The 12896-nt window shown below is 39.4% G+C and overlaps 1 protein-coding gene across 2 annotated transcripts in view; it reads right to left on the reverse strand.

Moving 5' to 3' along the window:
• LOC117955333 (aromatic-L-amino-acid decarboxylase-like) overlaps positions 1–12728 on the reverse strand; it is a 13203-nt gene extending 475 nt beyond the window's left edge. The window contains exons 1-13 of one of the 2 annotated variants that reach the window (XM_034889763.1): positions 12594–12728; positions 11087–11300; positions 10394–10507; positions 10027–10146; positions 8392–8526; positions 6579–6722; positions 5805–5871; positions 4953–5047; positions 4648–4715; positions 3795–3877; positions 2805–2824; positions 2601–2699; positions 1–97 (exon numbers count right to left, since the gene is read on the reverse strand). The exon at positions 1–97 is cut by the window's left edge and continues 5 nt beyond it. In XM_034889763.1, the coding sequence (XP_034745654.1) occupies positions 1–97; positions 2601–2699; positions 2805–2824; positions 3795–3877; positions 4648–4715; positions 4953–5047; positions 5805–5871; positions 6579–6722; positions 8392–8526; positions 10027–10146; positions 10394–10507; positions 11087–11287 (1243 nt within the window). In that variant the 5' untranslated portion in view covers positions 11288–11300; positions 12594–12728. Of the gene's footprint in view, positions 98–2600; positions 2700–2804; positions 2825–3794; positions 3878–4647; positions 4716–4952; positions 5048–5804; positions 5872–6578; positions 6723–8391; positions 8527–10026; positions 10147–10393; positions 10508–11086; positions 11301–12592 lie in introns of both variants that reach the window. The other variant, XM_034889762.1, reaches the window with a different exon arrangement.
• Positions 12729–12896: the final 168 nt, after the last annotated feature.

A 12896-nucleotide genomic window follows, 5' to 3' on the forward strand; every position in this document is an offset into this window, starting at 1 on the left:
GCCTGAAGCAGACCAGTCCCATGATGACCTCGGCACAGATCTCAAACCTCTGGTCGGCTCGGACCAGACTCTCAAACTCTTTGGCCAGGGCCACTTGCTGTACAGAGAAGATTTAAAAAAAAAAGGCAAAAGTAGAATTTAAATGGTTTTTTTTTTTGTTTCTTTGCTAGGAAATAGGAATCACTACATCACACGCGTGCATTTCCATTTGGACATTTTGACTGACAAGGACCAAAAACACCGGTCCAGCTGTTTTAGCCCGCATCTTGTCCTTGGGTCAGATTGACCCGTTTTTGAATACGTTTTTTTATTTGTCACAAAAAATGGGCCGGCGAAATAAGCGCTGAAAACAGCAACATTAAAAATATCAAAAAACTTTGGAAAAAACACCAAAAACCTTTAAAAAAGCACCCACAAAATTGAAAAAGTGGCAAAAATGTGGAGAACAGCGATCTTTTTTTTCCGTGGTTGAAGCGAAGACAACACAAGGGTTAATTAAAAATGTAGAGTTAATACAAAACAGGCTCAGGGTGAAGGGGGGGGGAAGCATGGAGAATGAAAGGATGGCCATGGGGTCGGATGATGGGCACTGGAGATAAAATGTAGGAAAATGTTATAATGCTATAAAAACAAGATGCAAACCAGACAGATATGTTAATAAAAGGCAAAGATGAGGCCAGTGACGGGACCATTTATAAAAAAGTCAGGAATTAAAATAAAATGTATAATACATTGAAAATGAATTAATAATAAATTAAATAAATAACACTACAGGATTACCACACTGATGTTGCTTATAGCAGTTTTTTTTTTTTTTAAGATTTCTTATTGCCTGGGGAGAGAAAGGGGGAATGACACGCAGCAAAGGGCCATGGGTCGGAATTGAACCTGCTGCTGCGTTGAGGACTGACCCTTCAGCTACCAGAGTGCCCCTCACATGGGTGTTTTTTTTCAAAGGCTAACACACCTTTTGTGGAATAATTCTCCATTTTTTCCCCCAAACTGCGAACCAAAATGTCACTCTTCTCTGGCCAAACAATCAGACTTTAAGCACCAAATGAACCACTGATCCGATAAATAACTTTGTCTTTGTCTTGTAATGTGTCTTTAAAACCCGCGCGTGCCTACAAACGCCAAACAGCAGCATTAAGCCCTGGTTAGAGAAATCAATACATCTGATTGTAAAAGTCATGCATCATCAATACCTATCAACTGGCTTTAAATGAACTCTATCCGAGAGCCGGGGTTTGAATTTTAATCAGTAATTTAAGGGCAAAATACATAATGGATCATGCAGTGTGTCTCCTGCCTTCCATCAGACCTAATGAAAGAGACGGGGGACTTCATCTAAGAGGACAATGTATTGTGTGGATAATGTAACCTGTTGTGCGAACTGTGATTCCAAACGTGTGTGTTTCAGTTTGTGGGACAACCTTATGGAACGAGAGAGCAGAGCATTCAATGTTCAGTTAAAATATAGATCAAAGAAATCAAAACGTGACCAACACAGACAAGAATCGAGCGAAACACAGGAACAGCGTTGTGGTGTAAAGCTGTTGTATATTGTTGCATTGTTATATTATTGGAAGACCTGAAAGATTGTATGATGTATATTTGCAGGGGGGCGGCTCTAGTCCACCAGTAGAGTGGTTGCCTCCCAATTGAAAGGTTGGTGGTTCAATCACTGCAGTCCCATGTTGAAGTGTCCTTGGGCAAAACACTGGACCCCGAATTGGCCCAGAAGTGTGAATGTGTGTGAGTGAGTGTGTATTTGACGAGCAGGTTGCACCTTGTACACACTGTGTGAATGGTCCCTGTACTGTGTAAAAGCACTTTGAGTACTTGTTAAGACTAGAAAAGCGCAGTATAAATACACCACATATCTATTTGTTTTGTAATAACATGATATTGTGAAGTAGCTTCCGCCTGCTCCTTCTCGAACGGATCCTTTTTAATTATTCTTTTTTGGTGTTTGGTAAATTCTGATTGTTTGTGGTTTTACTTTTTTTTTTTGCAACACTGTTGCTTTTTCATGATGAATAATAAAAAATAAAATAACCAAAAACACCAATAAAACACTAAACTGCCACGTAGCTTAACCCTCATGTTGTCCTTGGGTCAAATTGACCCGTTGTCCTATATCAATGTTCTTTTTAATTCCCCAAAATGACATGATTGATTCCTCACAACGCTCTTTGGGGTCATTGGGGCTTCCTGTTAAATTTTATAGCATTGTAAAACAAATTGAAGTGTTTTTGAAATAGTATTGAGTAAAAGTTGACATATTCCAGTCTGTGAATATCATCAACATCCATTCCTTTAATTTTAGTCTCAATAATTCCTAATTAGGTATAATTTCCTATAAATGAGCTTTAATGGCCATAAATTCCAAATAGTTCTGTAAAACTAAAGTTAATAAGTTAGTGTTTCATAGTGTTGAAAACGTCAAAACAAAGTGACAAACATGGGAAAAAAGCATAAAAAACTGAAGAAAAAGTTTAAAAGAAATTGATATAAAGCATCAACTAAAGTGTTTAATTTCAATGCTGACGAGAAGACAACACGAGGGCTGAGCGGTGGTCCTGTAATATGTCTCCTACCTTGCGTATATGAGCCTGCAGGCCTTGGACTCCATACATGCGGAAGACAAACCACAGTTTAAGGGATCGAAATCTTCTCCCGTGTGGAATCTGCCAGTTCTGCAGAAGAAAGGAGTGGTTTTAGCTTTAGCCTCTTGGTGTTTGATGCTAACCAGAATCATCAGATATCTTGAAAAAATGAAAATGAAGAACAACTTATCTTACCCTATAATCTGTGACCAGTCCTGTTGAAAGAGAAAAACTCTTCAGAAATCAGTTTAAAGACGTCACATCACACGCTAATATTGCTAAATCTGCTTTTCCAAACTATTTTTGGGCTCAGTGCGCCTAACCCCCCCCCAAAAAAAAGATCGGCCCACGTATCTGTTAATTTTTCAGCTAATTTGTCAATCTCGGGGCCATCTATCTATCCATCTATCCATCTATCCATCTATCCATCTATCCATCTATCCATCTATCCATCTATCCATCTATCCATCCATCCATCTATCTATCTATCTATCTATCCATCCATCCATCCATCTATCCATCCATCCATCTATCTATCCATCTATCTATCCATCTATATATTCATCTATCCATCTATCTATCTATCTATCTATCCATCTATCCATCCATCTATCCATCCATCTATCTATCCATCCATCTATCTATCCATCCATCTATCTATCTATCTATCTATCTATCTATCTATCTATCCATCTATCTATCCATCCATCTATCCATCCATCCATCTATCTATCTATCTATCTATCTATCTATCCATCTATCTATCCATCTATCCATCTATTTATCTATCTATTTATCTATCTATTTATCTATCTATTTATCTATCTATTTATCTGTCCATTTATCTATCCATCTATTTATTTATCTATTTATCTATCTATTTATCTATCTATTTATCTTTCCATTTATCTATCCATCTATCCATCTATTTATTTATCTATTTATTTATCTATTTATTTATCTATTTATCTATCTATTTATCTATCTATTTGTCTATCTACGGTACATTTTAAGACGTTGATGCTTCAGTAGTTATTGTTGAATCGGATACGTGTGGATATTGGCACACTAACCACCTTCCTCACAATGTGAACAGTAATCGATACCACAACATTGTTGTCGTGGTAACAGCATACCTGATCTGTGATCCCTGATTCAAAAACTTTAGGGGAATTTCCTCTTTACCTGAGTCCTGGCTGTCGTGTTTCAGGTAGAAGGGTTGCTCGCTGTGCTTGAAGACTCCGGTGATGTCGTCTCTCTTCTTCACCCTGTTGGTGTTGACAAGCGTAAACAACATCTTTACGGGAATATTTGAGAATGCTACAGAATCCTTTAGATTCACACGTTGTAAAACAACACCTTGAACTGGGACATTTCCCTTAATACCTTTCCAGTTGCAAAATAATATCAATATTTGTAATACATTAGACAATTGTTTGTAATCTTTAGGAAAGCCCTGGGTATCCTGCTCTGCCTTTGAGAAAATGAAAGCTCAAATGGGGCAATCTGGAATATTGCCCCTTATGAGGTCATAAGAGGCATGGTTACCTCCCCTTTCTCTGCTTTGCCCGCCCAGAGATTAAAATATACAAACAAGCCAGAGCATCCTCCCCCCCCCCTATCCTAGAACAGATAAGCAGCGTAGCCAGAGCTATACCTACCGAGATAGGTCTGGCAAAGCAAGACTAGTGCTGAGTGATAGACTGAGCCAGAGGGGATGGAAACAGGTTTTAAGAACACATGTCAAGGTTTGAAATATCTGTTTCCATCTTGTGCAGAGCACGTCTCGGCTAGTTTGCTGCTGACAGATGGGGCAGATGGGAGACGTAGTTCTATTTATACCATGCAAATGATTCAGCTGTAAATGGATGACTCATTGTTAGTGTAGGAGTCCAAGACTCCCATGGAGGTAAATGGTTAATATTCTGTTACACTACAAAAGACAGAAGGTGCTGGACACACATTGATAGAGCAGCTCTCCTTTTGATAAACAGGTCTTTGTGTCACACAGCCACAGACATTGCCATGCATAACTCACCACATTGTGGAGCAGTCAAAGTTGGTTAAAAGCCACTTGTGTGGGTTAAAGTTGAAAGAGTCTGCGAACTTTAGAAGAAACAAGAAAAAAAAAACAGTTGTCATGACGCAATGTCTTTCTGGATCAAAAGGTACGAAATAAGAAAAACATGATAACTTATTATTTTATTAAATGTCGGTGGCTTCCAGAAAGCGTACATTCTACGGCGGAATGGTTTGGGGAAGATATAAGCCTGAAGTGAAATGAAATCTGGTCATAGGAGCTCATTTTTCATGTAAAATAAACACCACAATATTTGTACACACCTCAACGCCATTCAACAAAGGCCTGAATTCAGGACAGATGAACGCACTCCCCGCATACGCTGCGTCAATGTGCATCCACATGTTTTCCTTCTTACCTAGAACGGACAAGAAGGATGGAGGTTAACATCTGTCAAATAATTACTTTTGTCAATCAAGATTTCAAACTATGATGCAGAAATGTCAAATACATATATTAACACATTAAGTTATTAATTTGCTGGGTATAATAATTGAGGGATCGTTAATGCTGAATACTAAAGCAAGGTAATACGGGATATTTGGAAAAACTGACTGAATGCATCATTTTTTGTTTGTTGTTTCTCACACACACTCAAGTGGTTTCTTTCATACTCCCTGACTCCCTCTTGATTTGGATTTCCCTTCCTAGCATCATGGTCCGTCCTGAATAATAGTAATAAAACCCCTTTTACAGACAAGGTCACAAAGCCTGGTCTTTCAAGGCTCCATACGTCCAAATGAGAACCTAAAAATGAATCGTTTGTAGATGCTCCGGGGATGATGTGCTGAAGCAGGTGAAAAAAGAATCGTAGCCGAGATGTCGTGAAGCTGTGATTGATCCTCATTTACAACAGACCTAAGTCTTATCTGCATTGAGTTGTAATAAGTCATTTGCCATCCAGTCCTTAATACCCGTCCGATAATCATGCAAAACACAGTTTATCAGTCTCATCGGGTTTAAAATCGACATACAACAGCATAGCGTCAGCATGACATGTAATATGAGAACAAAGTGTGTGTAATAAAGGCAATAGGGACTTAAAAATCCTTTTCCTGCTGCAAAACAAAATATACACAAATATCTAGTGTGTGGTGATGCGACAGAAGACTCACATATGGGCCCCAGTTCAGTGATGTGATCGAAACCACAAGAGGGCGTCGTGCCAAGGGTCGCACACAACTGAAAGACAGACAAATTACTAACACTCTGAAGTGCTTTGCAACCCCTGCCATCTTCTATTTTCACTGGCACAACAATGACAGTGTTAAATTCAACCACTGTGACATGTTGCCCGTGTACAGGCACACACAGATGTCACTTCGACCTGGATGTCACTTTCGATACACAGACTGTTCTGTAGTGCTGGACTATTGCAGCTTCCTGATTGGGATCTGTGGGTCCAGCTGAGACAGCGGTCCTTGTCCTTAACCAGATAGACATGCATTAGGCTCAGCACTAACAATGTTATCCTTCAGCAGAAGCCTCGGGGTGTGCACAGCGGCATCACACGTGCATCATCGTAGCTGTTAACTCAGTGAGTTGTGTAGGTGGTTGTATACAATTTACACACATTGCATTTAATGACAAATGCGTGTGGCTCAGTGGAAAATGTGCAATATCTAATGTTGGACATGCATGTAAATTCCTTTTTTTTAATTTAAAGGTGCCTTTCTTGGCACTTAAGGATGCCGTACAGGCTACACATACATTAAAAACAGCAACAAAGTACAATACAACATAAACAACAGAAAAGGCAGAGCAACTAGACATTCAAGTGGAATAGGCAGTTTTAAACAGATGTGTTTTAAGTTGTGACTTGAATGTGTCTGTCTATGTGTGTTACCACTGTGAAGGTTTGATGGATGATGGATGCTATAATTTCTTACATAGAAAGGGATGAGTCCAGCTGCTTTGTCCTCCTCCAGCATCTTCTCAAACATGACCCCCCCGACAGCATAGTTGTCGTCTGTAGGAACCTTCCTCATCAGGATTCCTCCAATCAGAGAAGCCCGCTCCACTGAGGAATGAGCCTTAGGAGGAAATATATGCAACATCTCTTGAGAAATGCCATTTAACCCTTGTGTTGTCTTCCCGTCAACCATGAACAAAACGTTTTTTTACAAAGTTATTTGATATTTCTAATATTGGCATTTTCATCTTATTTTGAAAGCCCATTTTTTGTGATAACAAAATAACTGAAAACCGCTCAAATTTGACTTGAGAACTACATGAGGGTTAAGAAATTGTTAGACTGCAGGATTAAATGGCCTCCCGCTTTCCATAAGAAGATCAATTTTAATGGCTAATTTCATGTTTATGGATACTGAAGGTGACTAAGGTACTAAGGTGAAATTATTTGGTAGAATTTGTTATTTAGGATGGGTAGTGTTCATGTCGAACCTTATCAAACCTTAAACTAGACAATGTAAGTTTTCAATGTCAAACAACGTTTAAATTACGGTCAGAACCTTCTTGTCAAATTTGAGCAAATACTCATATTATCTAATTTATATATATATATATATATATATATATATATATATATATATATATATATATATATATATATATATATATATATATATATATATATATATATATATATATATATATATATATATATATATATATATATATATATATATATATAAATAAACTACTGCTGGAAAATAAGAGCCTGCTTTGACCTTTGAGATTCAATGATCAATAATATATTTCTGATCATCTACAATAGAATACTATGAAAACCAAAATGCATATTTAATTTAGACATGTACACCCTGGATACAACAGACTGGTGGAGTAGAAACTAAATGCACTGCTCTCCCTGTAAAGGTCTGTGTGGCCCTCAGGCGACTCCATAACCCAATCTCAGAGTCAGCCTGGTATTAAACCTGATCAGCTCTAAGGCCACATGTCCCACTAAATTACTGGGACTCCATTTCATTGTTGTTGATGTTACCTTTAATGATCTGAGTTCACACGGCCAAGTTGTTGAGTTAAACCGTCTACACAAGGCAACATGTATGCAGATATAAACCTCGCCTAGGTGAGGTCAGCCCGATGGTCCCACAGCCCAATGGTCCCACATTTTTAAGATTTTTGATAACTGAAGTTTTAGGCCCTGTGTTCCTGCAGCACAATGTTCCCAGATTTCTAAGACTGTTGTTAAAATTAGGGTTAGGGTTGACCCCTAACCCTTAATTGGGAGATAGAATCTAGTACAAATGGGTGAAAAAGGAAGTGTGGGAACATGGGACTTAATTTTAAAAAGAAAATCTTAGAAATGTGGGAACATAGGACCTAATTTTGAAAAGAAAATCTTAGAAATGTGGGAACACAGGCCTTCATTTTGTAAAAATTCTTAAAAATGTGGGAATATAGGACCTCATTTCGTAAAAAAAAATCTTCTCTCCAAAATTGAACCTATGTTCCAACAGCTCTTGTTCTCACATTTCTAAGATGTTTTACAAAATTAGGACCTAATTTTGTAAAAAATCTTAGACATTGGACCTAATTTTGTAAAGAGAAATCGTAGAAATGTGGGAACACAGGGCTGTGGGAACATAACTAAAATAGTTAAGTAACATCGGAAAATAGTAAATAATAAAACTGTATGAGTGAAGTCAGAAATCTGGCTGAAGTTTTGCATTAAATAGGACATAAATACAGCTGGACATATTTATATGTTGTTCTAACTTGCTCTGAGGTGTAGGCCACCAGCTTGGGGAGGATTTGGGCCTCTGGTAGTCCGGGGTTGGACGCCTGGACTTGTTGGATTGCTTTAGAGCGGGCGGCGAGCACCGACATCAGGGTGGCCTCGCTGGCGGTGCCCTGTAGGAGAATAAAAGGGAACTTGTAAAACAAAGCCTCTCCAAACTTGAGCGGAGCCTGTATCAGTTCTGCAGTGTAACGCTGTTGACTCTGTGCAAAATATCCAATGTGCCATTATTATTACATCTGTGCATAATGTTTTATTTGGGCAATTTTCATTGTGCGATTTACTAATTCATGTGAAATTTGTTGTATAATACAGTTTGCTATATCTGTGTACACTTATCTATCTTTGCTCTTATCTTTGCTGTTATTCCATAATTTCCACACTCTAGGACAAATAAAAGTTTTTTTTATCTTATCTTATGACTAATTACAAATACTTTGTTACTGTAGGCTACTTAAATGAAAATGTTCAGGTATTGGCACTTTACTTTGTTATTTATATTTTTGAAAACTTTTACTTTTACTCAACATTTCACCTAAGCATTTTCATATCTTAAGGAAGCCACACTAGAGTTCATGATCAAAGGTTTTTACTTTTACTTCTTATAATTAAGTTAATAGAATACCAGAAAATTACTTTTCATACTGTCAGTACCAGGTATTTCAAGAAGTTCACTATCCTTACAAGCAACTTTAACTTCTACCAAGCTAAGTATTGCTTTCAAGTACTTTATACAAGACTTGACCTATATTTACAAAAGCAATAAAATCAAACACATGGAGTATTTCAGGAACCAAAGCAACTCTTATTTGTTATCAGCATGTCTGATAAAGCTGGAACTGCTGCAGTTCAAAGTGATCTTGTGAATTCAAACCATGGTTCAGTAACTCCATGGTCTATTCTTGTGAGTGGCTGATTTACGACAGCAGTACAGACCAAATGTACTGCACTGCAGTATTGTTTAATAGTTCTATTGTTTGTAGGCTATATATTGTTGTATATCGTGCAGAAGCGTTGTTAATAACTTGACAGCACTTAAGTTTGTGTTCTTATTAAGTTCATGAGTGATTCTTGTGCATTTCCTGTATTTGATCTTTATGAGACAAAGATATTGGCTGGTAAAAAGCCTGTGTGGGTAGCTGATTTTAAAATCCACCTGCCACAGTGGCTGGTAACCCAAAAAACTTTAGGCGCTTCATACAGTTACACACAAACCTTTTACACACACATACACACGCATACACCCAAGTGTAACCTTTGAGCTCAGTCGTAGGAATGAGTTGATCACTTATCATTAACCAGCTTTCCACAATATGTTGTACAATATGTTGCTGACTGATATCTTTGATCTTTAACACCCCCACGTTTAAAAGAGTGAGGACCTTCATGTTTAATGCATTACCAATCCAAAAAAGACTTCACCATGTATGAACTGATGTTGGAAATAAAGACACAGTTACTTCTTATGTCAACAGCTCTTAGTTGTGAGTCCTACTTCATATAAGTTGATAAAATTGGCTTTTCAAAGGTTTCCAACCACATAAGAGTATAAATGTTAGCAGAAGTGGGTTTGGACCGCCTGCAGGGAGGCTTTAAGACAACCAGACACCCACCTGGATTACACCTCCTCCTTGGCCATGAGTCCCGGCTATGAAATGCTCCGGCAGCTTCAGCATCTTCCCCAGCCAGTCTAACATCACCGTCTCCAGCTCTGTACACACTGGGTTGGAAGCCTGGAAACACACACTTTCCTTTGTTAGCTAATGACAACCTGCACCTCGCATCCTCCGTTGCATCCACACACCCTCATTCTCCACTGATACTGATAATCACACCTCATCTTTCTATGATAGCTATGATATTATTGTTAAGCTCCTGTGCATCTCCATCTTCAACTGTGGCCTGTGAGCCGGTTGTAACAGTATATCTATATCTATAGTACATACATAGAATCAGAGACAGAGACACAGTGTTTGTTACCCAGGTGAATCCCATGCTGCCAATGGCTCCACACAGCATGTCGGCCAACATGGCGGGGTAAGAGCTAGCAGTTGGAAAGTAGGCATAAAAGTATGGGCTATGCCAGTGGGTAACCTGGAAAAACAGAAATCATGCAATACTTTAAAACAACAACAACCTTATGTCATCAATACGAAAACAAGGGGTTGGTGAGTTTTTTTTAAACTATATTACAGTTTTGGTAATACTGAAAAATTCTCCTCACTCTCCACAGCAACAACAGAATTGGTTCATGAAATACACACATTTTATCATACTATTTAAGCAGTTACACAGTTTTGTATTCCCATCTTGTATATATTCAACTATTATTTGTTATATTTTATTCCTACTATTATTTCATGTGTATTCTAGTACTTCATTTATATTTGTAATCTGTGCTGTGTGACTGATTTTGCTGCTGGGCTCGCATGATTTCATAATCCACTTGTTTTTTGTTTTAAAAAAAGTCACATGTGAAAGTTGAAAAACGTTGCGTTTAATTTACACAAGAGCAGCCATTTTCCCCTGTTGCCATTTTTTTTGGCAAAAAAAAAAAAACTAATTTACTCTACACTTTTCTGAATGAGTTACACTGTCAGAAGAGTACAAGAGAAACTGTGCACCTACAACGCCATCGTGTGCATCAAAAAACCCTCAAAAGTAGAAGCTCACCCCTGGCATTATGACCCTCTCCACATCTTTAATAACATCTTCATAATCCTCCGGCTCCAGAGGGGCCTCGGTGGGGATCAGGGATCGAAGGTACCCCGGCTTCACGTCGGAGTAGACCGGCCGCTGTTCGATGTTCGCCAGGTAGTCGGCCACATAGTCCACCATCTCCTTCCCTCTGCTTCGAAACTCTGTGGCATCCATGGTACCGCTGGAACACAGACCAGAAACACATCACACCTCAGCCTTTTGACTGATTTCTTACATAAAATGTGCATAACCTTTGATATCAGCTCGTGAAATGGTCACGTTGTTTTGATCGATTGATTCGGCAACAGGGACGCGATTTTCTCCTTTATGTCGTGGTGGTCACCAAGAACTGAACAACGATCTGTGGTCTCTGGGGGACGCTGCAACGGGGAAATGAAACGGCACACGTGGTAGACGGTGACAACAACGGTTACCGGGACACGATCCATTGTTTTGGGGGGATGCAACAATGGTAAATAAAGACAACAAGGGGACGTACCGAGCATGCGGGACGTGTTACAACAACGGGGCGGTTGTTAGGAAATGAACAACGGGGAAAGGAACCCCCACACGCGAGACGGGATCCCCGGTCTCCGGGGTGAGAGTCCTGTGTGGTTTGACCCATCCCCCCCCCCCCCCCAACACCCTCATGAGATTTTCAATACTACTGTACTGATCATGCTGTTACCACGAAAGGTGCTTCCCATTTAAATAAATTTGATTAAAATTCATGCTCACCATCATGAAAAAAACCAAAAAGCGTGTCCCTGGACTCGAATCAGCAGATTAATGACGTCACCGTGTCACAAACTGCCATGTGACTGAGCCGGAGGGTTGCTTTATGATGCCAACTGATAAGTGAACATGGTAACGGCCACATTCATGGGTCGCATGTGTGTTTGATAGTTATCACCTCATCGTGGAGGAACTAGTCCGGATCAACAGAGGAACATCTGGCCAGTATCACAGGTCAGTTTCTTTTCACTTCATGGCCTGGCAGCATGAGAAAAGCTTTATGGCAAAAATATTTCCACATCTAAAACAGACTTACTACTCTCCTTGTGTACTAGTACACTACTAGTCCACTACTAGTCTACTACTAGTCCACTTGAATAGACCGTCATGACCTCATTCGCTCACAATGCAACGTGCAAAAGGACAGTCGTCAACATCAAGGTGCAAGCTAATGATTAAGGAAAAGCTCCAGCGACATTTATGAGCCTGTTTGTTAAGTGCAAAACAGGAACAAGACATATTTACATTGTAGAAGAAAGCTCTGCAACAGTAAATGAAGCAGAATGTACCAAAACAATATTGCCATGCAAATTACTGGCATAGTGCATATGCAAATGGAGCATTTGCTCCTGGTTCCACACTAACTCCATGTCATTCAACAAGTGTTTACGTGTCTCTTTCCCTTGACAAGCAGAGTCATTAACCTCATCTTCAAGAGGATTAGACATGCGTGTGCATACTTACATTTTCTAATGAGAGCTTCAGATGGTGGATCTTCTCCTCGTCTTTAGTGTCCACAGACAGACAGGCAGAGAGACAGGCGGGCCCGTGGTGAGTGGGATTGTGTGTGCAAGCAGGGCGAGAGACACTTGCTCCTTTTATCTGGTCTGTAACCACCCCCCCACTCCCCCACCAGCCGCTGGGCCAGCCAATGGGAACGGGGCTCCTGGCCAACACTAGAAATGATTTATTTATTTATTTTTCGCTTCAATCTCTCTCTCTCTCCCTCTCCCTCTCTCTCCCTCTCCCTCTCCCCCTCTCTCTCTCT

This window comes from Etheostoma cragini, chromosome 13, assembly GCF_013103735.1.
Source record: "Etheostoma cragini isolate CJK2018 chromosome 13, CSU_Ecrag_1.0, whole genome shotgun sequence".
NCBI lineage: Eukaryota > Metazoa > Chordata > Actinopteri > Perciformes > Percidae > Etheostoma > Etheostoma cragini.